The following is a 27,796-nucleotide window of genomic DNA, read 5'->3' as shown; positions in this document are numbered from 1 at the left end:
CGTGATGAAAATCTAAGAATCTGCAGATTTCCGAATAATAATTCTTTGTACTGAGGTGCTGCTAACATGACACGAAAACTGAATAACGATTTTTATTCTGAAATGTTCGGTATTCCAAAGCTTGTAGTACTGGAATATCTTACATTGAAACTATAAGCATTCAGCAGGGGATTTTTGAAAGATTTCCGAAAGGTTTGTTAATCTGAAAAGTTTGTTAATGTGGTGTTCATAGTAATGAGATTTTACTGTATGCGTGTATCGTTCATTCACCGGCACATTTATTATAGAGTCACCAACTAATTTTACGGACCTCATGGGGACCGAAAAATAGACTGAAGAAACGAACAGTTAAAAAGAACTTCTTCCACCAAAAAATACAATTTATTAGGCTTAGAGAGGCTTAAGAAAAGCTCTAATAATGCGCTGCTTAGATTTGTGTAAGAGTGATGTCCTCATACACAATCGACTAGAGTATCACCGCGTTGGTGATCTCTGCTGACGGAGTTCGCCATGGATATTCGGAGAAAGGAGCCACGTTTCTTCGTACCACTTGTCTCTTGTGAAATCACAGGAGAGGGTGCTGATCACACAAATGTGAAACTACACAAACACACACAAAGATACGACGTCTTCGAAACATACCTGCTCAATGGCAACAGAAAAAAAAAACACCCAGGTCATGTATTGAGTGATTATGTCGCCAGTATGGCTGCGACAAGCCAGTGCTCACAGGAAAAAAAAAAAAAATGTGCCATCCCCTGGAGTGCTTTGTCAGCCAAGGAAGAGTGGGCATGGCCTCCGAGACTGGAAGAATAGAGTGCAGTGCGCACTATTCATAGTGTGTGCCTCCCAATCTTAGTGGCTGTAAAGTGGGCCACTGGAAGCCAAGCCTACCCTGCGAAAAATCCAACATGGCTCTTAAGATTTGGTAGCGTGGCTCGGAATGAGCGATTTAGTCCTGAAAATTGAACTTTTGGGCCTAAATTCATCTGAAAAATAAGTTGCAAAAATGCATTAGCTCCATGGCGGCCCTGATGGTGCATGTGTGTAGTCCAGAATATTCAGTCGAATTTTTGGAATCCAAGAAATTCGTCTGCAACTAGTATTAAACGCTGCACCACACCGTTGCAAAAGTGTTTTTCATAATGGGTGTGTGGTTATTTCTCACGTCATTGAAGATAATAATTGCTGACTAAACAGCACTGTTTTGGTAGATGCTGAGCAAGGTATGTGTCGCATTAAGCAGCCATTTGTTTTCGATAGAGTGCGGTGAAACTTGACTCAATTGACTGTTGGCCTGGTGGTCATTAAGGCTGCCTATGTAGCAGCGCCTACTCCGTCATTAAGTTGATAGACGATTCAACTGAAGGTAAAGGCCTTCAAAATGCCCCTGTGAGAACAGTATTAGTGAAACTCACTCCACCGCTGAAGGACCTTTGTGTCGATGTACATGTAAAGAAAGGCTCGACAGTTGGAGCTGTTGTAGTGACCTGTTTTGCTTCGAGAATGAAAATTTTTGTTGCATCTTGTGTTTTATTGCAGACAAAGTTGCTCGAAGCTGACGCCCAGTTGCAGAAGGATAAAAGTCAGATGGAAAGCCTGAAGGAAGAAAAGAAAGCCATCGAGCAGAGGCAGTCGGCCTCGGAGCGGCAGCTCAAGGCTGTCAGCCTGCAGCTGAAAGTAAGCATTGGCCAAGGTGCTCTTTCATTTGCAGTTTCATCTGCAACGAAACACTCTTGACTATTGACTTTCTTGATGCTTCGTTTCGTGCATGGCAAGCATTGCCGCTGAATTACGCTAGTGCAGTTATGCAAGTCTCTCTCCACATATTTACAGTGCAGTAGTTCTTGATCTCTGCCACATTCTACGGAATAACTAGTTTATATGCAGTGCGGTCCACCTATAACATTTTCTAGAAGAATGAAAAATCCTATTGTTACAACCGATCATCGCTATTTCTGTAGTGCTGCAAAAAAAATAAAGAGAAAAAAGGTGCCGTACATACCTTCGTAGCTCCGAAACCAAATTTGCCACTTACAATAAAAAATTTCATCTTGCAAAAAGTAGCCTGTGAAAAATGTAACTTTTATATATCTCTAAACGGGATGTCAAGCGTTAGGCACGCTGTAATGGTCGGGAATCTACACTTCTTTCGCAGAGGTTCGCAACTGCAGTGTGAATCGCATCCACCAGCTTCGCGAACACTGGTGGCTATAATTTAGCGTGCATGAAATCAGTGAGCGACTCTATCGACGACAGTTCGCCTTTTTTTAACATTGGGGTTGGTGTCGTAGACGTGCCACTGTCAATCTCGTCGTCACTGCTGCTGCTGTTGTCGCCTCCGTTGCACAACGCCGCCGTGTGTCGTGACAATGATAGCCCCGTCGGAGATTCTTCACAGAACGCGGCGGTGCCGTCTGCACTCAGAAACTCCTGCATCGAAGCGCCACCTATTTTACCACCTGTAGTAATAGGCTCCCAGAGTTCAGTAATGTCCTCGGCTGCCACCGTGTTGTTTTCACACATGGGAAGTTTCGCCCAGGTGCGCAAGCCCGCCATTTTCGGTGATCGGCATGGTCACTGGTTCCAGCCTTCATGATAGTGACGCGAGCTCGTACTTTGAGCCTTGCAAAATTTGCAGCTTTGTCTCAAGTCACGCCACAGCTTTGCACTTTGTCGGCGCACCTGTCACTGCTTCCGCGGCGCATTTCCACGCTCGCTGAGGGAGAGAGAGAGATTGTAGAAAGAGGGGCACAAGCGCGATTAGCTTCTTGCATTTTTTCCTTTTCTTCTTTGGACGCTCACCGGTAACGCGGATGCTGAGCATCTGATGCCAACTTGCGATGCTCTCCCTAGCTTTCGCAATTGGTGCGCTGGCAGGGTGCACTGTGTAATAATGGAGACAGATACGAACTCGCATAGGCAACCTTTTTGCCCATGTCTCGGTTAAGGGTAGCTTAGCAGTGCAAATTTCACTATTATTCAGCATGGAAAATGCCACCCAAAAGGCAGAATTTGGATTGTTATATCCGATATGCAATGAATAACGCATTGTTACATATGTTTTCTTTTACTCATAGCCCTAATGCATAGGTTCAGACTCTGAACGCGACTCATCGTTATAACCGGTACAGTAAAAGCTCGTTAATTCGGACTTCTAGGGACCGCAAATTATGTCCGAATTAACTGAATGTCCGAATTATCAAGCGGACAACAAAAACAATAAATGCACGACTTTCATCAACAAACCTTTACTGCGCAAAGTAATCGAGGATGCTCGTCTGCTTTTGAGCAGAAACCCGCGCGGATACTATTTTACGAAAGTCCTTCCAGGTGCTTAGAAGCTCGCATGCTGTCTGGAGTGTCCCAACAAAATTCTTCCAACACAGCGAGGGCCTCCGCGGCTTCCTTCACAGTGCGAAGGGGCCGAGGCTGCTCCTCTCGCAGCTCCTGTTCCTCCTCAGAATCTTCGCCGTGCAGCATGTCCCTGACAATTTCTTCTTCAGTAAGTGAGCCGGCTGTAACAACGCCGTCATCAATGCCGACGTAATCAGCGAGCGTCACCGCATCCGGCAGAACTCCTTCAAAATCCTCGCAGTCATCTCTATTGTCATCTAGCGACACTTCGGCCACTGCATCATCGCCAGGCTCACGCACAACGAAGCCACTGTGTCTAAAACAGTTGGCGACGACATCCGCGGGAGTGTTGTGCCAAACGTAGGCAAGAATGTTGACCGCGCTCAAAAGATTCACGTCGTACTGCTTGCCGACTTCATGGCACAGGAGCATCCGTTCCAGCACGTGCCTGCGGTATTTGGTCTTGACATACTGAATTATGCCTTGGTCCATCGGTTGGAGGGCCGATGTTGTGTTCGGCGGCAAGAAAACAACTTCTATATTGTCCAGTCCGGTGACACTGTTATGCGCACTACAATTGTCCAGCACCATTAACACTTTGCGGTTCTTTGCGGAAAACTGTCGGTCTAACTTCTGCATCCAGCCACGAAAAATTTCCGACGTCATCCAGGCCTTTTTATTCGCTCAGTATTTCACCGGAAGAGCAGGCATGTTCTTAAAGCACCGTGGCTTTTGTGCCTTTCCAATGATGACAAGCGGCAAGCGCTCTGTTCCTGTCATGTTGGCGGCTAAACGAATGGTGACGCGTTCCTTGGATCTTTTGCCACCGATGCACGGATCTCCTTTCATGGTCACAGTCTTGTCTGGCAAAGCCTTAAAGAAAAGTGCTGTTTCATCAGCATTAAATATGTCATTTGGATCGTAGGCGGCGATGTGCTCGAGCAGCTGAGCGTTCTTCCAGTTGTTGGCAACATCTTCGTTGACAGCGCCTCTTTCGCCGCACACAGTCTTAAAAACGAGGCCATGTCGCTCTCTGAAGCGCGCACACCACCCTTCCGATGCCTTGAATGCATCGATATGCATCATCAGTGCAAACCTCTCGGCTTGCGCCATGATGAGGGGTCCACTCAATGGCAGATTTGCATTACGCGAGTCGACCACCCACCGAAGCAAAGCCTCTTCCAACTCTGGTTGAGCTGCTGTTTGCAGACGCTTTCGTGACGCTCGAAACTTCTCGCTTTTGAACGCCTGAAGAATCTGTTCATTTTTCACATACGTGCTCAAGGTACTTCTTTTCACATCGTACTTCTTCATGGCTTCTTGTCGAGAGAGTCCGTCCTTCAGGGCCCGCGAAATTTTCACCTTGGTAGCCAAGTCCTTCGCCTCGTATTTCGACCGCTTCGCCGGCGTTGCCATCGGCGGAGAATGCAGTGACACCGGCGCACAACAGAAAAGCACCAATAAAGTTCAACAACTGAGCTGCGCTAAATCCAGCGGTCCTCGGCAAAACAGCGTGCAAGGATGTAGCGCACCAACAGCAACAAAGCGACAAAATGGCGCCGTCGATAACGCCGACACATGCGAAAACAAGGAAAAGTACCCATCCAGCCACAAGTCGAGCCAATTGGATTGGACTGGCCAAGTTTCAGCCACTTGATGTCAATGGCGATGCTGCGTTTGGGCAACGAGGCGTTGGTTTGGGTATCAATTTTGTGCCGCGTTTGCCGTATTTTCGTTTTTGAGCCTCGGTGGCTGCCTGAAATCGTCCGAGTTATCCAAGTTGGGCTGGAATCCGTCCGAATTAATGAGAGTTTCGTCCCATAGACTCCTATATATAATTGTAGGGACCAGGCGCGAAGGTCGAATTATCGGATTTTCCGAATTAACGGAAGTCGAATTAACGAGCTTTCACTGTATATTGTTACATGTGGGATCATTATAAGTGGACTACACTGTATTACAACTACAACTTGTGTGGATGCAAAGTTATGTCAAATCATATGCAGTAGAATCTTGATGATGTGATTACAGTTGATCCAACTTTGGCAATACGAATTTCAAGAATGTTTTGGACAGACTACATTGTATAGAATACTCTACGATTCTGCATGACACGAACAGTTTCTTAAGCCTTTGCGGATGATACGAACAGGCCAATGACCGGCGCACGCGGCCGGGGCGACGGGGCTGGTCTCGGAGGGGGAGTGTAGCCACCGTAGCTAATGTGCGGCTGGTGGCCCTTTTCACACCTGCTTTCCTTCACCTCCAGTCCCTGCTGGCCGAGTGGCAGCAGCCACCGGCCCTCCTCTCCATGCTCGCCTCCCTTCGCCTCCACATCTCCGCCGCCAGTAGTGTAGCATACATAGTGCGCGTGGCATGAAACCTGAGAAGCCAGGGTGACTCACGTGCCTGACAAGGCTGCATCACCCATTTCCTGGCAGCTCATTGGCCTACACTAGCTTCTTTTTTTCCCCCTTTGTTATTGCTATGCCTGCTTGATTTTTTTTTCCCCATTGCCGTACTGTGCTTTCGTGCAGGCAACTCGATCTTGACAAGAAAGCCGAATCACCATCGCCATCACAGGCTGCTGCATGCTGCTGCATTCCTCTGTTCACTGTTCACTGCTGCAGCTGCCCTGTACACTTAGCATAACTGCTAGAGCGTTGCAGTGTGGACTGCCTAAACGTTCCGAAGTGTTCACTGTTCGACATATCACAGCAACGGAGGGCCCTTTCTTTTAAGAAGAAAATTGAAATCCTCAAGAAGGTCGACGAAAACCCTAAAAAGAAATGCACTGATTTGGCAAAAGAGTTAGGCGCCGTCACCGCTCTGTACCATTGTTGGGCAGCGAGACGTTGTGTTGAACAATGCCCAGCATTTCCATGTGAATGTCAAACAGGCAAAGACATCTACACACGTAAAGCTGGAAGAGGTCCTGCTGACATGGTTTTGCGAATGAACGGCAAGGTGCTAAACCACAAAGCGGACAACATTGCGCTTTCCCTTGGAATTGAAAATTTTCAAACTTCCAGGTGATGGTTGCATCGGTTTAAAGAAAGACACGGACTTGTCCACAGAGTTATTTACAGTGAAGGGAAGAAAGTGGTTGAGTCTGCTGTCAGTGACTGGCTGAACATGCTGCCAGCACTGATTTCAGACCACTCACTGTGCGACATATTTAATGCTGATGAGGTGGGTCTCTTCTTCAGCTTGCAACGGGAGAGGAGCTTGTGTGTGAAAGGCCAGGCTTGCCAGGGCAGCTAAAAAAAAATAACCAAAGAGTTACCATGCTTTTTTTCATGAATGCCAATGGCTCAGAGAAAGTGCAGCTTACCTTCATAGGCAAGTCTAAACAGCCGAGGTGTTTCTGATTGGCAGGACATCGGCAGGACGTTTCTGATCAGCAGCACTTAACTTGTTTGTACTTGGGGAACAAGAAAGCAGGGATGACCTCGCATTTCTGCGAGTGCCTCATAACCCTGGATTGGAAAATGGCAGCAAAGAAGTAAAAGATTTTACTTTTTGTAGACCAGTGTTAGGCCCATCCAAAGGAAACGACCTTGAACGTCATCGTGAGGTTCCTGCCTGCGAACACTGCAAGCCATGTGCAGCCACTATATGCGGGAATAATTCGGAATGGGAAGCGTCACTTCAAGGGACGATTTAGTAAGGCGCCTCCTGGCAAAAATTGATTGCAAGGATGATAATTTGCGCATCAGTCTACTTGATGCGTTGCATTTCTTTTCCATGTCATTGGACAGTGTGACCTCGGGCACGATTGCGAACTTTTCTTGCAAATGTGGATTTAACATGGGACTGGATGTACCTCCGATAGGAGATAATCAAGAGCCCGATAAGGACTTGGTGTTTGAAGGCTGTGAGAGTCTGGAAACTCCAAGCTTTTGCTCAAGACTTCGTCACCGTGGACGACAAGGTTGCGACTTGTGAGTTAAGGTTCATTGAAGACTTGGTCGACGAAGTAAGTGAAATCGAGACGGACTGTAATGGTGAAAGTACCGACATGTGGTTAACTGCCATCAACATCAGAAACCCTTCATGCTCTCCATGTTCTGCTGCCGCACCGTAAGTGCCGACAGCGTGAGCGACGAAACCGTTGCACGACATTGTGTCTTTCAGGCGGGTCTTGTCGGCAACATTGAGGGCAGGAAGGTGTAAACAAACATTACGGACTTTTATTGCGAAGCAATACTACTTTAGGTCGCACTTCAGCCCGTTCCGTGGCGAGGCGGTGGTAGGCACCATTGACCTTTAGCGTGACCTCGCTGCGTGACGTCGCGCTACATGACCTAGAGTGACGTCACACCAGCTGTGTAAAAACGGGGCCCCATCTCACGCCATCGCGAGGCAAGGCAGTAGCCACCAACGGCGGCCTAACTGCCGCTCCTCTCACCAGGGGCGCTACGGTCGGTGTGACGTCACACCAGCTGTGTAAAAACGGGGCCCCATCTCATGCCGTCGCGAGGCGAGGCGGTAGCCACCAACGGCGGCCTAACTCCCGCTCCTCTCACCAGGGGCGCTACTATTGCTTCGCAATCACCAGGCTTAACCAAGCTAAGCCACGGCCGCTTTTTTTTGGCCGGAAGTAGTTGTGCCCAATAAAGTTTGTGTTCATTTTCGTGTTCAGGCTTGGCTTGTTTTGCCTCATACAAATTCAGGATGATATGAATATTTCACATGCTCCCGAGGAATTATGCATCATTGAGATTCTACTGTATTCGTACGCCTTTGTGCTTCCAATATGTGACGAACTATGTAGTGGTCGTGCGAGCGAGTGCTGCCCGGTGGCCGCTGGTCGATGAAATATGTCTCTCCACTTCTTTGGGGTATGTTCAGATCTGCGACCCCTTCTACGTAATAAATACCTCTTATATTGCTACATTAAAGTAGGAGACTTACTGTTACATTAAATTACATTACACACACCTATATCTTTCTTTCATGTGTGACACTATGTGTTACAACTTCTACTGGTGAGAGACGTCTCCCTAGCCTTCGTAGTGCTGCCTGCTACATGTATGTAGTAAGCAGGGTATTTCCTGGATTGACATTCTACCCCTTGACATCTTCGACTCTTGTTCTTCCAGAGCTCTGTCTGTGGCAGGCATGATTGTGACATCAGTAAATTTCTGTCACGCAGGAACTGACAGAGAAGGCTGTCGAAGCTGCATCCGAGCGAATCTCGTCTAGGCGGAAACCAACTGCCATCGCTGCTGAAATTGAAGCGCTTGAGAGCCACCTACAAGTTGAAGAAAAAAGGCAAGTGATCACGCTAAATTCCTGGTGATTAGGGGTGACTGTGATTACATCTGTTGAGATTATGAAAATTTTGGTTCTTCATTTTAAGTGAACATTTCCATCTGCAGATTTTATATTACCGCAGCAGCAGTTACCATAATTGTCCAGTTTGAATGCACACACTAGTCTTTCTTGTTGGAAATTGGGCCTTCACATCCTCTCTTTCCGAAAAGTCTTGGTGACTGTATTCAGCAGTAAACTTGAAACGACGCGTGCAGGATTCGGCGGGCACGTCTTGGCCAGCAGCTTAGCTTGGTTGTTGGACTACACTTGACAACCCTATGTGCAGATTGCGTGTGATAGCATAGACTGCACAATTGTGTACTCATGGCTCAGCACAGTGCATGTATGTACAGTAAAACCTTGTTGATTCAGAAAATCGGATAATTTGGACTCGTCTTTTGATCCCGGCAGGCATACACTATATGTAATACAATCATACTCTCATTAATTTGGACATATTTGGCTGCACAACGGTTAATGTGGACATCTCTCGGAGCTAGGCAAGCGCAGAGCGCTGCAAATGCGCAATGCAAAATAGCAATAACAACATTAGTTCCCAACCGAAACGAAGCTATGGAATGCAGCATTGCATTCCTGCATGGTCTGCCGCTGCATTTACTACATAGCCGCCGCGCCACGTTCTCCTTTGTGACAAATGCAGCATGCGGTTCCTGCTCGTTTCTGGCCCTGTGTCGGAAAGGATTTTGTTCGTCTACTTCGACGCATCTGATGCAGAGACGCGCAATATATCTTGGAAGATCATGCACTACCAGAAATACTAAGTCCAAGAATATTGCCCTTGAATACAACTTACCCTTGAACGTTATCTTTGGTATTCGTGCGCCATTGCAGCATACAGTACTAATAGTCACCCCGAGAAAGCGTTTGCCAAGCACATCTTGATGGGTTAGTGACTGTTGTTGAAATGTAGCTTTTGCAGCTTCAACTACAGCTTGCCTGCTTTGTGCGCATTGACTGGTCTGTGTCACACTTGCCTGCTACGCCGTGGTGCGTGCTTTTGCCCTGAAAGCTGGCACCGGAAAGATGTGTTCGGCCTTCCTCTACTCAGCGTTGTGTACTGCACAGCCATTGCTTGTGTTCGCTTACCTGTTTGAGCATACGACAGCGACGCAACGGATCTGCATTATTGCAGCAGATCAAATCACAAGCGCTACAGGGAGAACGCACACTGAGAGAGAGACACCTGTAAACTTGCAAATAATAAGCGAGCAATGTGCCTGAGTGCCTAGGCACAACTTGGTGCAACTGAGAAGTCAACAGTTGCGTACAGTTCTTCAATATTTGCCATATCCGCATCGCTACTGCTTTGCTGCCAGGTGCACACGTCATCTGCATAGGTGCTATTTAATAGCTGATAACGAAATTAGGCAATTACCGTCCCTGCGGCTTTGCCAAGACTACTTTGAGAGTATACGCTAGGCATTTATAGTCAATTTAGCCCAAGTGAAATTTCATTGCAGTTGGCCTTTAAAACATAAATAAAATTATCTTCTTTAGATACATTAGCTTTCTTCTTTTTTTGAGCACTCGATAGTTTGGACTTATTTATGTCTCTTGTGAAGTCTGAGTTATCGGTCGTCGACTTTACAATGTAAGCAATAATTTGTTATATCTATTTTGATTATATGAAGGTCGTGGTGTCACATCTTTGTGCGAGACTTCTGCGACGCTGGAAATAAGAAATCCGAGAACGGAATGCAAGGTGATCTAAGTCAACGTATGGGTTAGCAGCCGTATAACACAGTTTGTTAATTTTTAAAGATGAAGTTTTGTTTATTAACGACTAAGTTTATATAAAAAAGGAGTTTTGCACAATTTACACAATGACCTATTTCTTGGTGTAAACTTGGCTACTGCAAGAAGTCTTGCTAGCTTCTACACCATTGCATGCTACATACGAAACAAAGTATAGTGTCATGTGCCCGCGAAGGCACGCACTTGCGACACAACAAATAATGTCATAGTCAAGCTACCTTCTCAGCTTGATTCACTCTCGTCATATGACAAAGAAAACAGTACCGCCGCCGCAGGGGATCCTACTTCTGCCTCGGCACCAATGTGTTGTTGGGAGTCAGATGCGCTAGCTGCTGAGCTAGTGTGCAAGATTTGAACATGGCACTTGGTAGTTTTTTTCACCAAACTGCGCTTCTGAGAGCAGTGCTGCCTGTGCATGTATATCAGAGGTCAGAGCAGGCGATGCCGTTGTGGACAAGAGCTATGTTGTGTACATTGCACGTTTGCAGCTTCTTCGTAAATGAGGTCATTGCCAGAACAATAGCTGCAACCTTATTTCTCTTTCCTTTTCTGTTGTTACGGTAAGAGATGAGAAAGACTCCATATTTACTTTCGATCGTCTAAGTTGACCTTTGCAAATACTTGTTGCACGGAAGGCTGTAGTCAGATTCTTCAGGAAAGCTTTCTAATGGCATTCGACGTTGGCTTTTGCAAACAGGAAGGGTAACAAAGAAGAAGCAGCAGAACTGTATAAATCGTCCCTGGCAAAGTACACAAAGATCAAGGACAAGGCACAGGAGCTCCGAAGTTTTGTATCGGTGAGTACAGCAATTGATGTTTGTTGTCTTGACCTTTCTGTGAGGGTGTATTGATTGTTCAACACTGTCTTGATGTTTATCCGACCTAGATTTGTATCTCTGCGCTGCGGTTGTTACATGCAACACACCTTTTCTTCAGAGGTATTGCAATATGCTAAATAAGGAAACCTGCTTAATTTGTTGTGTATACAAGAAACCTTTCCAGTTCTTTTCGTAAGCCTTTTTTTTTAGCCTGCAACCCATTATCGCCTTATGGCAAGAACTAGATCTTAGCAAATTTATGCTCGAAATGTCAATTTTCAACTGTTGGCAATATCAGTAATGTCAACTGGAACGAAATGTTCCTTACCGTATGTTCTTGTATGTGCTACACTTTCTCTCCAAAATTTTGTCTGAATTTTTTAAGTGAATTCTGATAATATAGTGAATTCACAATAGGAAATAAATGTGTATTGACTTTGTAATCTGTCATGTCTGCACATCAGCAACAGTTGCCCACATTATGGGCCGAGATGCAATATAGAGGATGTTCATTTCTTTAACCTATACTAGACTCATACCGGCAAATTTAGTGACACCTTGGATAAGTGTCACTTTAGTACGTACGGCTGGATGAGAAGTGAAACTGTCATTTGCAATTGATGGCAGTGTCGATGAGTAAATCGGCCAGTGCGTTACAGTCAAACCTCACTAATACGTAGTCGACCAGGAACGACATTTAGGTACGCACTAAACTATAGATGAATTAACTGCCAATGCCAGTTTAGAAGCTGCTTACCGGCCAGAAAAGAATTACATCACGATGCTCTCGAACACATGCACTCAGACAGGCTTTATTTGTGGGTAGGCAGCAAAAAATCGGCGATCTTCACTTGCCGCCATCGTGGCCTTGCCGCAACATCTTCAAGCTCTGTAAGGCCGCGAGCGAGTTTGTCCGCGAAGCTCCGCTTCTCTGCGAAAGCTTGCATGACGCTCGAAGCACGCGCCGCGTCAGATGATGAGGGGCTGTCGTCCACTTCCACATCGTCCGCGCATGTAACAACGTCGACTTCTCGATAACATAAACACGACACGCCGCAGCAAAGACCGTTGAATACCACTACCACGACAACACCATGACTGCAAACACACTGGCAGAGTGAAGAAAAAGAAATCATGCAAGAACTTCATTGTCTAAGTATCCATAAGCATTGTGCTACTTGCTCATCTCCATGCAGCCCGGTGTCATTATCAATGTTATGAAACTTCATCCGGCCAGTACAAACGACAGCGCTGCGGTGACACGAACTGGTATGCACAACAATTCAAGGTGCATTGATAACGCAAGCATAATACTGCAGGTGGCGGCGCCCGGTGCACTGATGACGTTCCAATCATTATAAGCCGTTATTGCTCGTTAGCGCCTTATCCATCTGCCTCGAGCCATTATGAACCGTGATCAAAAGTACACCGGTAGCGCCTGCGTATATGGCATGGCCGTGCGGACCGTATTTTGAAAACGATCTGCGAAGCGGACAGAGTTTCCCCTGTTGCTCGCTGAAGAGATACGTGCAGGCCCATATATTAAAAGTGATCTGCGAAAGGGGCAGGGGTACGGCTTATGACGAGAGCTTCGTGAGCGCTGTGTTCTCTCCGCCCCACTCACGTTGAAACGACAGGCAGCGTGAAGGTACAGTCACTCGCTGCTGCGTGCTTTATTGTGAAAGCGGTTGTCTTAACGAACGAACGGACGGACATTTTTCTTATTGGGTAAGCATAGAACTGCCTATGCATTTTTAAAAAATGTGCTTCTGCGCAGTTACTACTTGGATTGGATTGAGTTTGACAGCGTCAGCGAATTCGCAGCTCTACTGGCAGCTTTGTGTTACTGGAAGTGTATCTTGAAGGCCATGCTTTTGTGCGCTGCTGTATGAGCAGGGACTACATCATGGTGACCATGTTTAAACATCACTGTCGTTGGTGGCTGTCATCCGGGTGTCGCAACTCGAGAATCGAACGTCTGCACATATGATATTTTGCCGATCTTATGGCTGTGCGTGTAGAACAAAAAAGTTAATAGTAAGCACCAACCGTTTGGCGGGCACTCAGCGACTGCGGCTAAAGCAGGCAACTAATACACGGGGTTCAATGGGGACTGGGTAGGGGAATCTTCGAGACATTTAAACCGCAATTACACATTAAGCGGGTACGTATTAACGAGGTTTGACTGTATATACGTGTTATTTTGGCCATTAATAGCGTTAACACAATCATCACTAGCGAAGATCAGTCGACATTGCATCGAACACCCAAGCGACGTACTGACATTTGTGAAGCGTCATTTTGCAAAATGTTTCGGCAAACAGATTCCTGAAGCAGGTGAACTTGGCAACATCTAAGTCACTGTAATGTAAACACAGTTCGTTGCTTGCCAGTATTTACTGTTCGAAGTTAGCTGCTGCTCGATATGCTGCATTTAAGGATAAACTCTTGTTATTAAATTGTCTGTGTATTCCTGAAACGGTGTGTGTTCAGTGCAAGCTTTAAAAACAGATGCGGGCTATCCCCTCCCACCCTTTGCAAGATTTTATTCATTGTAAAGTTCACAAGTTGGCAGTATACCACAGCTATTATGTAACATACTGTGTAGCCTATGTAGCCAGCATAGCTGTACGAGCCGCAGCTGTTCCTGTATTACAGTCAAAGACCGATAATTCAGGCTCCACAGGGAATGTAAGTACCGTATTTACTCGAATCTAACGCACACTTTTTTTTCCGATAACATGGGTCCGAAAATTGTGTGTGCGTTTAGAATCGAGTTTGACCCTAAATCTGCTTTACCATATCGCCATTGGCATTTCAAAATAGCCCCTCATACGTGCTTTGAGCCTAGCTGCCATAGCTTCCTCCATGTGCTGTAGTATGTGTTGTGCTGTCCGTCTTCCCGTTTTCTGCATTTGTACTATCAGCATGGAAGTGCCGACTGCAAAGACATGCCGACTTCACGATGCCGTAACTAAAAGGAAAGTGATCACGTGTGCTTAGACGGATGGAAATCGGGCTGCATCATGGGCGTTCGGAGTTCCCGAGACTTGCGTGTGGGACTTGTGCATACAGGAGATGCGTTCTACTACGGTGGCTGCTATGTATGGCACGGCCACGCGGCGCCTATCTTGAAAGCGATCTGCAATGGAGTGTCTATGCATCGAGGCGCACTGCACTGTGCTCTCATCGCTTAGTTTGCGTTGAAGCGAGAGGCTGCACAAAAGGTCAATTCGCTACATGATTCACTCGCTCCTGCTACTGCTGATAAAGAGTTTCCGCAGTCATCGTGCGAGACGTGTTCATGTTTGTCTGTGTGCGCGGGACGGACACCATGCTTGTTAATTTAGTAAGCGAATATTTAAAAGTTTATACGGCCTCAAAGCAACTATCCTTACTTTTCGTATAGCTGTCTACTAATTTGCTATCGCAATCGATGCTTTGCCTTTCAGGCAAAACTGTGACTTTATTTATCGTAACTTTAGTGTATTGGGAGTAAATCTTTGTTTTTCGGAATGAAATAAAGTTGTATTTCTGTATGAAAGAATTGGGTGCACGGTACTGTAAAGGACTTTCTTTTCTTTTTCTTTTTTTTGTCACGGAAAACGGGCGAGGCGCGCATTACGATCGAGAGCGCGTTAGAGTTGAGTAAATACGGTGAGTCCAAATATCGAATCTCCGAAAAAACAAATGTATCCAAAAAAAAATATTATTTTATTTACGTTTTGAGGCCCCTCTGCAAAGAAGTGGTTGCAACTAAGTCCACACATATTTCTGCCAGTTTTGTGTTGTCACTGTTCACCCTTGCAAGGAGTGCAAAGGCTCAAGTTAGACCCACATGTGAAGGCTCTGGAGCACACGGCACATCATTATCATCTGAGTTAGAATCGTCGTTTGACGGCGGAAGAACTTGGTCAATTATTTCATCATTGCTTAGTTCGGCACACTACAACACAGCACTGTTGACGTCTGCAAAGTCTTCATATTTAATGGTGGTAGGAATCGGAACACCACAGCCTAGCAGGTCATCGGTGATGTCGGCATTTGAGTTCGTTGTGGTAGATGGCAGTTCATCATCTTCAGTTGCGGAGTCGGGCTCATTCGGACTGTGGCTCATTTGGACTGTCGATAACTTCACGAGAAAGACTTCTTGGAGCCTGCAGAGCGCTGTATGGTATGCAAATAAACAAACAAGCACAAAATGGTGAAACGCTGGCCAGAAGGCAAATTCAACAAACAAGAGAGGACCATGTCCGATGGTGCCGGTGATGATCTGCAATGTTGATGGGACCTTGCAATTCAGGCAAAGCTTCCAACATTCGCATTTGCAGTTAAACTTCTGAGGTGCAGCGTTGCGACCAAGGCAAGGCCTCGGGGATTACCATCTAGCATGTAATCTCTGAGGCAATAGTTGATGGCTCAAATCTCTTAGGCCAACTTTGTCTTGTTGAGGTTGCCAGAGGAAATAATGGCAGCAGAGTCGACGTACGCTACAGCCATGGATGATAATCTAATGTAGAGCTGGCGGCTGTCCGAAGTATTGGGCGCCTTTACACATAAAGTCTGGGGGCCACTGGCAGTGCCGCGGAGCTGTCCGTATTACGAGCACGTCCGGATTATCGGTGTCTGATCTATAGGTCGGCGACTGTACAACAACCCCCATGCAGTGGAGTTTGGCAGAGAACATTCTGAAATGCAGCGTGAACTACACTGCTGCTACTTCATCCACTCAGTCGCTATGACTCTGCCAGTACTGTTGCGAACATGCCTGTCAGCACGAATGAAAAGTTTTGTTCTGTATAATGCTATCACATAAAGCCCCTCGTGGCAGGACAGACTTTGCACATTGGTAACAAAATAGGCTAACCCATATCTTTGATGGCACTGTCTCCGTGATTGATCTGTGTTACATGTGCAGGTACAATGCCAGCAGCCCACTTTTTATCCCTGTAATGTTATTGCTGAACAAGTGAATGTTAGCAAAGCAGCCATTACGGCACAGTGACACAGGAAACGCGACACAAGCACTGACGACTTGTGAAATATGTGTTTTAAGTATGCGATAACTGTATTGTTTTTCTTTTCTTCTGCAGCTACTTGAGAAAGCCATGGTAAGGCGACATGCGAAGTATGCCTACTTGTGCCATCAGACGGCGAATCGGCTCCGCGTCATTTTCGGATCGACACTGTGGCAGCAGAACTTCATTGGTGACCTGGAGATCGATCATGAAAAGCAGCACCTTCATATCAGGGTGAGTTGTCCACCGTATAGGGCTAGAGCTTCAGGAAAGGAAGCACAAGTGTGGCCCCCAAACATACAGATGTCTAGGATAGATGATAGCACTGAATGTGCACGCTACCTGAATCAGTTGGGAGTCTGCTCTTTATGCGAATATTTACAACTTTATACGGTCGATAAAACTACCATCCTTACTTCATATAGCTGTCCACTAATTTGCTATCACAATCGATGCTTTGCCTTCAGGGTGAAACTGTTACTTTTTTGTTTGTTCCTTACTTTGGCCATTCGTCACTCACTCTTTGCAATAACATTGTTACACATTGCGACCAAAGTTACGGAAGGGAGGCATTTCGGATATTACGGAGTTCGGGTAAAACGGGCATCTTTTGTCTGATTATCAGGATCCGTTGTAATGAGTCAACTGCATTAGATTTTTTAAATTGTAATATCTGATAATTCAGTGTAAGACTTACACAGTCCTACATGTTGCGTGCACTGTGGAGCCCTTCGTGCTCGATGCTGTCCAAGTGAGTGTTTCACTTTGATTTCGGCGCAAAAGAGGTGCCGAGTTCGCTGTGGACGGACTGCCCCAGCTGACACGGTTGCGGACTCGGCCACTGCGAGCGCTCGCCAACTTCGGCATGATGCAGGGATCAAACGCACAACACCTGAACATCACAATTTGCAGAGTCGCTCCAAGTCGGCCAGTCCGCCTCTGTCGGTACAAGGTTCGTCCAGGCCAACAGGACCGATTGAAATAACTTGACACTTACAAGGAAATGGCAACAATAGCAACACATATTTCGGAAACTGTGAAAGCATGCGATAGTCCTAAGATAGTTTTGGATACGTGGCGACAAGCTCCGCGCCACTTCAGTAGCTGTCAGTGTAACCCATGATCTCGGGACTGATTACTGGTGAGCCACCCATACGAACATATTAGCAGCAAGCATTCTGTGATGGCTTGTGTCCTGTTACCACATAGGCCAGTCGGGAATTTTTGTCACGGCCATACTGCCTAAGCCATTAGGCTTAATCTGCACTGCTTCGCAGGCAGCAACTGATGTTACGGTTCGGTGCTGAATCGACGGACGTATATTTGCTGCAGCAGTGCCACTCTCTTAACACCGACAAACCGCCTCGGAAATTAAAATGAGTGCACGGGAAGGTTCACGGCGACCACACCTTTTGATGCACCACATGGCGGCCTCTCGTTCCCAGTGCTGTACGAAGGCGCACATCGATCTCCTTTATGTAGCTTCAAGCAAACAGTCAGAAGACTAGCTTTGGATTTACTTGTCAGGCACGGAAGTGTCGCGAGCTGGTTGCATGCATTTGTGCAGACAGTGGATGAATGATATCAGGGGCCAAACGTTGCGTGTACTTGCTGTGACCTTCCAGATCTCAGAATCTTTTACAGGTGGCAAATGACTCTAAATCTGACAATAAAACGGTTGGAAGGTTGGCAAGCGCACGTTACTCTTACGACAGACCAACTGCCGTAAAGTTGGAATAGCCCTTTTGTATTTTGAAGAGAAACTGGAAAGCAAAGCTTTCTATGCAAAAAATGATTGCTGCAGAACACAGGCCCACTATTAAATTGGGGACGTCATTGGTATTCAGTCACTAATTCACTAGTTTCAGAGAAAAGAAAACAACCACTCTGTTCTATTCAACAGAAATTCCATTGATAAAATATTTTCCAGATCCCCTTCATATACCAGAACTGAGCTGTAATCAGCGCTGGCGTACCGCAGTGAAACCTCATTAAACCGTAGTTGGCTGGAGCTCGGACAAAGTATGTACTAAACGGTAGAACTGCTTAAATGAAATAGCATTAGATCGCCCACTTACCTGTCAAAAACGGAACTCAGAGAGAGTGCAATGAAAGGGCAAAAACATGCAGTATTTATTCACTTTGCGCAACAAAAGTGTCATTTTCGTTTGATTCCGTGGCGGACTAGCAGCGATGGTGGCCTCAATCTTACTGAAGCTGCGAGCCAGCTTTTCAGCCAGCCCCCTCTCCTCAGCAAACACTCGCATGGCAGATTCTTCGTTGGCGTTGCAAATTCTCAGTGTGCGGGTACAGTAGTGCTGCAGAAGTCGCAGGGTGTCTTTTTCATTGCGGGTTGCTGTTCTCGCCGCAGCGATTGCATTCATGAGGCTGACGTAATGTGCATCTTCTGCCAGTGTTGGGCCTGAGTCGCCCGTGCTGTCGCTTTCCGTGTCGTCCTCATCACTGTCGTTAGGTGACACTTCAGCATCAACAGAGGCAATAATAGCAAAAAAACGAACCTCGTAGCTGAGATCTCTTCGCAGTTACAGCAGCGCTGCCGAGCAACTTCTTCGCATTCCAAATGCCACACACCGTAGTCAACGGTAGATCCCTGTCACATGCCAGCACCGACTTCCTCGTGCCACGTTTGATAGCATGAATGATGTCCAGTTTTTCATCTATGCTGAGCACTTGGCGTTTTTTATCTGAGCTTCAGCAGGACGCAAGTCCTAGCTTGCATGATGCCACTATGCTCTTTGGCACGGCGACGAAATGATATTGATGTTGATCTGACTTCATGTGCAAATGCACAGGACGCTTATAGGTTGTTCTCATCTCTGAGGATTGTTGTTCTGCCGGGCCGCCCGATGGGGACTACGCAATGCCGTGACTGCGCGATGAAAATTGGAAACACTACGTGTTAACTGATACGTATGCAATAAGCTGGCACTGTTAACTGATAGTGTTCCATGTGCTTTACATGCAAGGGTGAGCCAGCAAACGTGGCTCAGTTTCGCGTGTTTGGTCAACAAAGGTGGGACGGAAGTGCGCCCTGTTTCACGTGCTGTAGGGGCATGGGGTCAGGCGAAGGGGGTGGGGGTGTCTTCTTTGGCGGCTGCTGCTGCTTACGGCGCAGCCGTGCGGGCACCGTATTTTGAAAGCAATCTGAAATGTGGCCAAAGTGCGTGCAGTACCGGTAGCTTCATATGCGCTGTGCTTTAAAAGTTTCGTTCTCGTTTCAGTGAGAGGTGCACGAAGGTCAAATCGCTAGTTGCTGCTGCTGCGATTCCTCACTGGCGTTTTCACAGCGAGTTTCCGCAGCCGTCGAGTGTCATGTGCTCATGTTTACCTGGGCGCACGGCACTATGCTTGTTAATTTAGTTAGTAAGCGAATGTTTACAAGCTTATACGGCTGATAAAATTACTCTCCTTACTTTGTATAGCCATCTACTAATTGGTTATCGCAATTGATGTTTCGCCTTTCGGGTGAAACTGCGACTTTTTTTTTTCCTTTTGTTACTCGAATAACACCGGCAAATACCGTATTTACACGATTGTAAGTCGTTTGAATGTAAGTCGACCCCCCCATATCGCTTGACTGGAAAAAAAAAATATAAGAGCATACCCGAGGGCGCATTCGATAACGAAAATTTATTAGTAGCTGACATGGTCACTGGACTATTCGTCTTCACTAGTGCTGCCATCGTCATCGTTGCTGCGGTCCCACAGCGCGTCGTGGTCCAGCGAAATTTCAAATTTGGCAAACGACTGCACCAGGACATCTTGCAGAACAGCAGCCCACGCCAAATGCACCCAGCCACACGCAGCCGTCAGGGAGGCTCTTTTGACAGGTCCGGTTGGCGTAATTTCGCAGTCTTCTGCCGCCAGCCACTCGTACTCACGGCGGAGCAGAACCTTAAAATTAAGGCGAAGGTCCGGGCTTGTTTCATGACCACGTCACACTTCACTGGCAGGGACCGATCACACATTTCAGCGACGTATGCCGCAAGCTTTGCCTACAGCTCCGGAAAGCACCCAGACTTCGGCACGTGGGAAATTTCTCACTTGCCGTTACACATTTCGCTTCGCTGCAGTCGCCGCTCTCGTACCACCCGTTTAGAAACATCGAAATTGCGGCCCGCTGCGCAGTGATTTGTTTCTTCGGCGTAAAGGATGGCAGCCCTCTTGAACGCTGCTGTGAACGAGTGCCGAACGACTAGTGGGCCTGAAGCACTCATGATGACTGGGGAAGCATAGAAGTAGCACGTAGCCGGCAGTCAAGTGGAACGCCTCAAACCAATACCAATGCCTTTAAACTGTGAAAGAGAAACCCGCGAGCGGTGTCTGCTCTTCCATGAACTACCGATACTCCCCGCAAGTGCCGCCATTCTGAGGGTGCCGTCGCAAATGGGAACAGCAGCGCTTCCATCAACTATTGACACCCCCCCATGAGCGTTGCATGCACTGTAAGACTCAAAAATGCTGAAAAACCCTTCCGAAAAGCGAACAAACACGCAGGATAGCAAAAAGATACAGGTAGGGCCATAGAGCAAACATAAAATTGTAACTACGTTGTAGCTCCCGTTGGTATCGCTTTTTTTGGCTGGGCCATGTTTTGGTTTCGATTGTAAGTCGACCCCCCCCAACTTCAGACTTTCAAATTTAAAAAAAGGGGTCGACTTACAATCGTGTAAATACGGTTAGTGATGATTGGAGCGAGTGTTCTTTGGCAACCAAGTATCACTTCGACAGCATGCAGCTACATGGAGAAGGAATGTGTCATTTGGAATTGACTTGATTGACAGCAGTGTTGATGAACTCATCGTGGTTGCTTAGGGGCTATGGTGTTGGGCTGCTGAGCACGAGGTCACAGGATCGAATCCTCGCCATGGCGGTTGCATTTTGATGGGGTGAAATGCAAAACATCTGTGGACTTAGATTTAGGTGCACGTTAAAGAACCGCAAGTGGTCTAAATTTCTGGAGTCCCCCACTGCGGCGTGCCTCATAATCAGATTGTGGTTCTGGCACGTAAAACCACATTATTTAAGAAATGTTGATGGTCAAACCAGTTCGCACATTATATACCATTTTAAGCAGTGTTTGCAAACTTGCATTGTGTTATAGGTAAAAACTGTATTTAGCATGATTTTTAGTGTAAAGTAACTACAGCTGCATTAACATGATTGTTCGTCATAAAGCAAGATCTAATTCAAGCAGAAGAAAAGTGTTTTACATTGCAGATGACACTGGGATGCCTTTAACACTTGCAGTCACCATAAATGTGGTTTCAGAATAAGCTAAACCACTATTGATCATTCACTTTGTTTTTGAAGCATTGCTACCAAGGCTATACGCTTTGACAGACCAATGTCAGCTCAACGAATGCACTGACTGGTGGGGGCATTTTACATTGAATGTCGCTACTCCTTTCATGAGCAAAGAATACATCTGCGGAGAGTACACTTCCTCAGGTGAAGTGCACTTGCTCGAAGGTGCTCTAGATGTGTCCATCTGACAGGAATATGTCATCTCTCTACGATCTGTGTTTGGTATGGCCTCATGTAAATTGTGAATTATTAGAGAGGTTTAGGTTGTCCGTAAACTTCCTACCGATGACGAATTACCAGTCATGGAGTGCAGTAGTAAGGCTGGTAGCAACCCCTTGTGACAATTTGTGCCATGTCATTTGTTACCCAATAAAAACAATAAACTTACTGTGTGTTAACAATTACATTGCTGCCAGTGCTTTACACGAGCATTTAAGTAGAATATGTAAGTCTCTGCAGCTTGAGCTTTGTGTGCTCTCTGGTTAGGCTCTGCATCACTAAATGTCATTACTGGTGTTGTTGCTGTCGTACAGCTTTCCGGTGTCCTGGTACTATTCCGCAAACGCTAATACTTATTCGCAGAAGCTAAAACTCCATATTGAGAGCTTTTCCACTGGCCCCATAGCTATAGTTTGTGACAGATGTGTTTGCATTGACTATACAGGTGGAGCCCAAGCAGGGGACCAGTGGCTCAAAATCACGCCAGGACCTGAAGGCGCTTTCAGGTGGCGAGCGCTCCTTCTCCACAGTCTGCTTCGTACTTGCCCTGTGGGACACTATGGAGTGTCCGTTCCGAATCATGGACGAATTCGACATCTTCATGGTGAGCGTCCACTCATCGCATGTGGGCTTGGGTTTTCATTTGTCATTATGTCGTAAAGTTCTTCAGTCCGTTGTAGCATATTTATTTGTTGGTGTCCTAGCTTTTCTTGTTGTTTGGAATTTAAACTGAGGCCTGTATTCACAAAGCTTTTTTTTTTTTTTTTTTTTTTTCGGGGTTCATAGCAGTCTTCGAAACCATTCAAAACACTTGAATATGAAACTTCCATTTTGAAGATGTTGAAAATTGTTTCACAGAGTGCTAAAAATCCTTCAATATTGCTTTTGGATAAGCTTGGATGATTATCCCTACTTATCCTGGTTTATGTGAAAAAGGTTTAGTTAACGCTTTTTATTTTGTTCAGCATGCAATAAATAAGTGTATTCACTCAAGCTGTCGGGCGTCATGGCGCTTTAACAAAGCGCTTCACAAAAGCTTCATGTTTCCAGGATTTGAGCAGGGGCTCTGGATCTACATAACATTTTCTTTTTTTCTTCAGGACATGGGGAAGAGGCGGGTGAGCCTCGAAATGATCCTCGAGATGACCAGGCGCAAATCCCAGAACCAGTTCGTTTTCCTGACGCCACTCGAGCTGCCAGCCATTGCTGCGCTCCGCAATGTAAACATCATGATCATGCCAGAGCCGAGCCGCAAGCGCCCAGCTGCCATTGTAGCCGGAAATGATGATGATGATGAATGTCAGCAGTAACTGTGATACCTTGATCGAATTGAGTACATTTAGTACTTCAGGCTGATTTGTACCTTAAAGTTGATGTACAGGAGTGCTTTCTTTTATTTTTTATTTATTTGAAGTAGCATAGATATTCTTTCTTTATTTTATTTTACTAGAAAATGTTCTAGTCTTTTTTTTTCCTCATTGCATTTAATGTGCAAGGCCCCATGTATTACTTGCAGTATATCTTCCTTTCTAGTTTGCATATACGTTGTTTTTTATTGATCGACTTCTTGCAGCTTAGAATGCTGTGGTTATGCACTACAGTGCGCCAGGAGGCGTTCTGTTTTATTAATTGCGTTCACCAATTTCTGTAAGCGCACGTTATAGTTTTTAATAATCCAGATATCTTATCAGCTTAGTTTTAATGTTTTAATGCAAATTCGCGAATAAAATTTGTACATATTTCACTGTTTCTAATTAAATCCAAAGAACCTGCTATGGTTGATTGTGCTTACTGTGTACTGCAAGTTTGCCCGTCCTGCAGGCAACTCATATGGTTCACTCATCGAATATGCCTGGCACTCCTGTCCTTGTTTAATCGCAAGCGTCCTGTCCTGTGTTTCCTGTCCTTGTTTAATTGCGAGCGTTATCGTGACATGAGTTTGCAGCTACAAAACACATTCATGTAATAAAGGAACCTGCTGCAGTCTGTTGGCGGCTATGGCATCATGCTGATGACGATGAGGTTGACAGTTTGATTCCTCCGCTGCTGGTTGTTTCACAGAGTGGGCATTGCTTGGGGATGTAAAACCCTGTCAGTTCTCATGAGAGTGAATGACAAGCACGAAAAGAAAAAAAGAAAGTTCAGTTTAAACAAGTCGAGCTTGTAATGAGCAAAGATATGCCGTATTTACCAGAATCTGACATGCACCTTTTTTTCCAAGGAAATGGGTCGAAAAATTGCGTGCGCATTACAATCTGACATGAAACCAAAACCGCATTCCCAGGGTTAACAACAAGCACCCTACTGTCAGAGTTGTTGGATGTAGCGTCGTAGCCATCACAAGAGGGTGACATAGCACGTTTTCGTGAAGGTTGCTGGGGTTATTGTTTTTGTCGACTACAATCTGGCGAAATATTCTCGGTCAGTCTCTTTCGAAGATACTATCACTTTCGCGGGATTTCGCTAGACTCAGCATTGGATCCGTTGGCGTGTACGACCGCCATCGTTTTTGGCCCTGTGCCAAGCTCGACGTCTGCAAATTGTGCAAGGAGTGTTGTCGGCTGCATACTTCGGCAAATCCGATGCAGAGTCCCGCGATAGGGATACTAATATATAACTCTGAACGTGATCATTCGAGAATGCTGCCCTCGTGGACTTTGTATCTGCAGCCAATGAAGGGCAAATGGCAACAATAATAGTGTTACAATTTGTCCGGCGTTCCGGAAGCACAGGTGGACAGTGTGATGCAGTTACGCCTCTGCGAAAAATTAGACCAGCAACAAAGAAAAAAAAATGCGCTTGGTTACTGCAACATTAGCGCTGCGTTTGTCTGGTCGAGCTCTGTGCCCCGAGGTGGTTGCACCGCTCCGGTGACTCACGTTTATGCCTACGGCCCTCTGGTAAAATGCTCAGTCAACCTGCGCGAACCCGAGTACCGGACAAGCTAAAACTCTCAAATGCGCCGTTTTCATTACAAAAGCTTGCTGTTAAGAATTGTCTTCTATGAAGGTAAATTCTGCAAGTCTCGTATTTTTTTACTGTTATTGCAAACACAGGGGGCGTACTATATTTTCTTTTATAAGTTTACCGCGCATTACATTTTGCTAGGGGCAAGAACTGCAACACTGGACGAAGGACAAAAGAAAGTGGACGATACGAGTGCGGCATTGCTACGCTCGTGTCGTCCACTTCCTTTTGTCCTTCGTCTGGGTTGCGCTGCCCGCCCCTAGCAATATGTTCAGTCACCAACTCGCCCAGCTTGCTGTGGTAATTCGCTGAATCATGGAAGCGTTATGAAATCATGAAAGAGTTATGCCTCCTCTCGTAGAATGATAGTCCGTGAAGTCGACGAATAAGACCTCTTTCCAGAGCCACTTGCAACTGTGCAGTAGTTGCTCAGGGCAATCCTTCTGTGCAAGGACAACTTTCTTTCTTAAGGATAAACTAACGAGACAAAACTTTTCTACACCTCGGCCATCAAACTGCCATGTCACGTCTGCAAATTCTGATTCCGTCGCGTTCAGAAGTTTATGAAAGTGGCAGTGATTTAACCCATGTGATCTCTTGACAAGCTGAAACAGGTTGACGAACGCAGTACACGCCCGCATATTTCTCGCAGAGGGCCTGCTCGTGAACCATGCATTGCGAAAATATTGACCTTAAGAGTCCAACTCCAGAAGCTTTTATTATTTACCCATGTCCATTTATTTATTTATTTATTTATTATTTGCGTATACTCCTATCCCAGAAATGAGAACATACAGGAAGAAAAGCAATACGAAATCACTTGCTTACAGAAAGGGCTTAGTTTAAAGGGTACAAAGTAATCACCAACATGCACTAACAGTCAGTAACGTTACCATTCTCTTGAACAAAGAATACCTCGGGTAAGTATCTAAGCGAACTACCTAACTTATTCCATTTTTCTGTGCTATAGAGACAACAAAACTATTAAAGCATTCAAGATGGGCTTTCAGTACAATGTTTAATGTGTGACTGTGGCATGTTACGCAGAACAGATCAATGAAAGAAGTTCCCAACATGTCATTCCTCTATACATTGTCACAGACAGTTTGCCTCACTACAAGCTGCACTTAAACAGTATTTGCCTACTCTTTAGAGATGTCCACTACTGTTACTGTACCATATATGCTGTGGATTGAAGCTTCCTGCATGCTATGGAGTAAGGAAAGGAGCTTTGTACTATATGTGCAATTATTTACGTGCTGTAGTTTTGCGGGCAAAAAGCAGGCTAAAGCTGCCTGGGCCCAGTGCGCCCGTCAGCGTCAAGGAATCTTCGTGTCTACTGACCATGCAACTGAGGCTGGCCCATTAGCGTCATGCGCTCCTTATGTGATGGTTGCATGAGGCTCCTGTTTCGTGGAGGCTGTTTCACACGAGGTGGCATCGTGGTGAAGCACAGTAGGGAAAAGCTTTGTGGAGAAGCCAAGCTTTCAGGAGGTAGCGCACTGGAGGCTTTGTGGGGACACTGGCAGCATCAGCAGGACTGCACTCAGCATACTCAAACTACAGTTTGCTGCTTTTGTAGCATTTTATTTCTTCGACGCATCAGCCCATACGGGACGACAACTCGTGACAAGTGGGCTTTATCGTAGACTGCCATCAGAGCCATATCTACGCACTTGTTTTATTTTACGCTCAAGCAGCAGTAACGGCCCTGCCCACAGCATACTCAAACTGCTATCTGCTACTTTCACAGGTAACTACAGCAGTTGCAAACTTCCTGCGTGGTTTCTGCCGGTGACTGAGCCGTTGTTGACAGACCCTTTTCATCGCCTACACATTAAATTTTTCTCTGCCCACAGTGTTTTAAAGTAATGCTTTCTTTGCCTGCCATTCCATGGTTTCGCCTGGGTCAGCTAGTCACTAATCAGGTTCTCGCCGTGTAGATTCACATTCACTTAAAAAAAAAAAAGCATGGAGGATGCTGAAGCTTCGTCTTTAACGCTTTCCCTACCATGGGGAAAATAGGTGTTATATGTTACGCCAGTGTTTTTTTTTTCTGAAGTACTGCACTCGATATGTTATGCAATGCATAAACAAAAAGCAGGATGAATGCGCTTTTCTTGCATGAATGTTTTATTTACGAGATATAGGTAATAAAAAAGATAGATTGCCACAATCAAGATTGTGGGATAAAATTGAACAAAGTTTGTAAAGGCACGCTTGTATCGACTAACAAAAATATGTTTAAAAAATTGTGACACTCGAAATGTATTACCGTCCAATCGGCATTATCTCTGAAAACAACTTTTTTTTTAATTGAACGCATTTTCCACTAAAAAAAATTTAACTGCAAGCAATACAGTTCAGCGTGCCGCACTGCCTCCGCCGATGCTCCGGGCTGGCTTGCGTCGTTGTCACTCTCGGAGTCGAAGTCCGAGGAAAAGGCAGTATACCGAGACTCGCTGCTGCTCGATCCATCGATAAAATCGGCCGCAGACGCAGCGGAATCGCGACATCTGCGATCTTTAGAAGCGCGCGCGCCGCTCCCGGAGGCGGCCATTTTTACTTCCTGCTTTGACGATCGCGAAACTTCGGAGCGCGTTCAAAAATTACCGCCTGGCGTGAAAAAAATCAAGCTGCTTAGAAAACAAAAATATAGTTCTCCTTCTTCACGTCCAATGGCGCAGTGTGACCGTGAGCGGCGCGTAAGGTCCCGAAAGCGACGTTTCAAACCATCGATAGCGTGGGCGGCCATTTTTTCTTTATACTTCGACGATCACGAGATTTCAAAGCGTGTTCAAAAATCGCCGCTTTGTAGGGAAAATGCGAACTGCTTAGAAAACAAAAAATATAGCTCTCCTCATTCACGTCCGATAGTGCAGTGTCTCCGTGAGCGGCGCGGAAGGTCTCAAAACGGCGTTTTAACCCATCGTCAGCGGGCGAACTATGCCCAATGGGCGCGGTGCGAAAACAGTTAACGGTGGAACGCGATAG

At 46.0% G+C, this 27,796-nt stretch overlaps 1 protein-coding gene across 1 annotated transcript in view; it reads left to right on the top strand.

The window, feature by feature from the left end:
• LOC126528204 (structural maintenance of chromosomes protein 6-like) overlaps positions 1 to 23,610 on the top strand; it is an 82,277-nt gene extending 58,667 nt beyond the window's left edge. The window contains exons 17-22 of the mRNA XM_055069184.2: positions 1,543 to 1,680; positions 8,516 to 8,634; positions 11,150 to 11,249; positions 16,364 to 16,522; positions 22,281 to 22,439; positions 22,936 to 23,610. Of these exons, the coding sequence (XP_054925159.1) occupies positions 1,543 to 1,680; positions 8,516 to 8,634; positions 11,150 to 11,249; positions 16,364 to 16,522; positions 22,281 to 22,439; positions 22,936 to 23,145 (885 nt within the window). The 3' untranslated portion in view covers positions 23,146 to 23,610. The remainder of the gene's footprint in view (positions 1 to 1,542; positions 1,681 to 8,515; positions 8,635 to 11,149; positions 11,250 to 16,363; positions 16,523 to 22,280; positions 22,440 to 22,935) is intronic.
• Positions 23,611 to 27,796: the final 4,186 nt, after the last annotated feature.

Source organism: Dermacentor andersoni, chromosome 9, assembly GCF_023375885.2.
Source record: "Dermacentor andersoni chromosome 9, qqDerAnde1_hic_scaffold, whole genome shotgun sequence".
In the NCBI taxonomy this organism is placed as follows: Eukaryota; Metazoa; Arthropoda; class Arachnida; order Ixodida; family Ixodidae; genus Dermacentor; species Dermacentor andersoni.
Note: the sequence above shows the minus strand (reverse complement) of the source record. Positions and strands in the feature narration are given on the sequence as shown.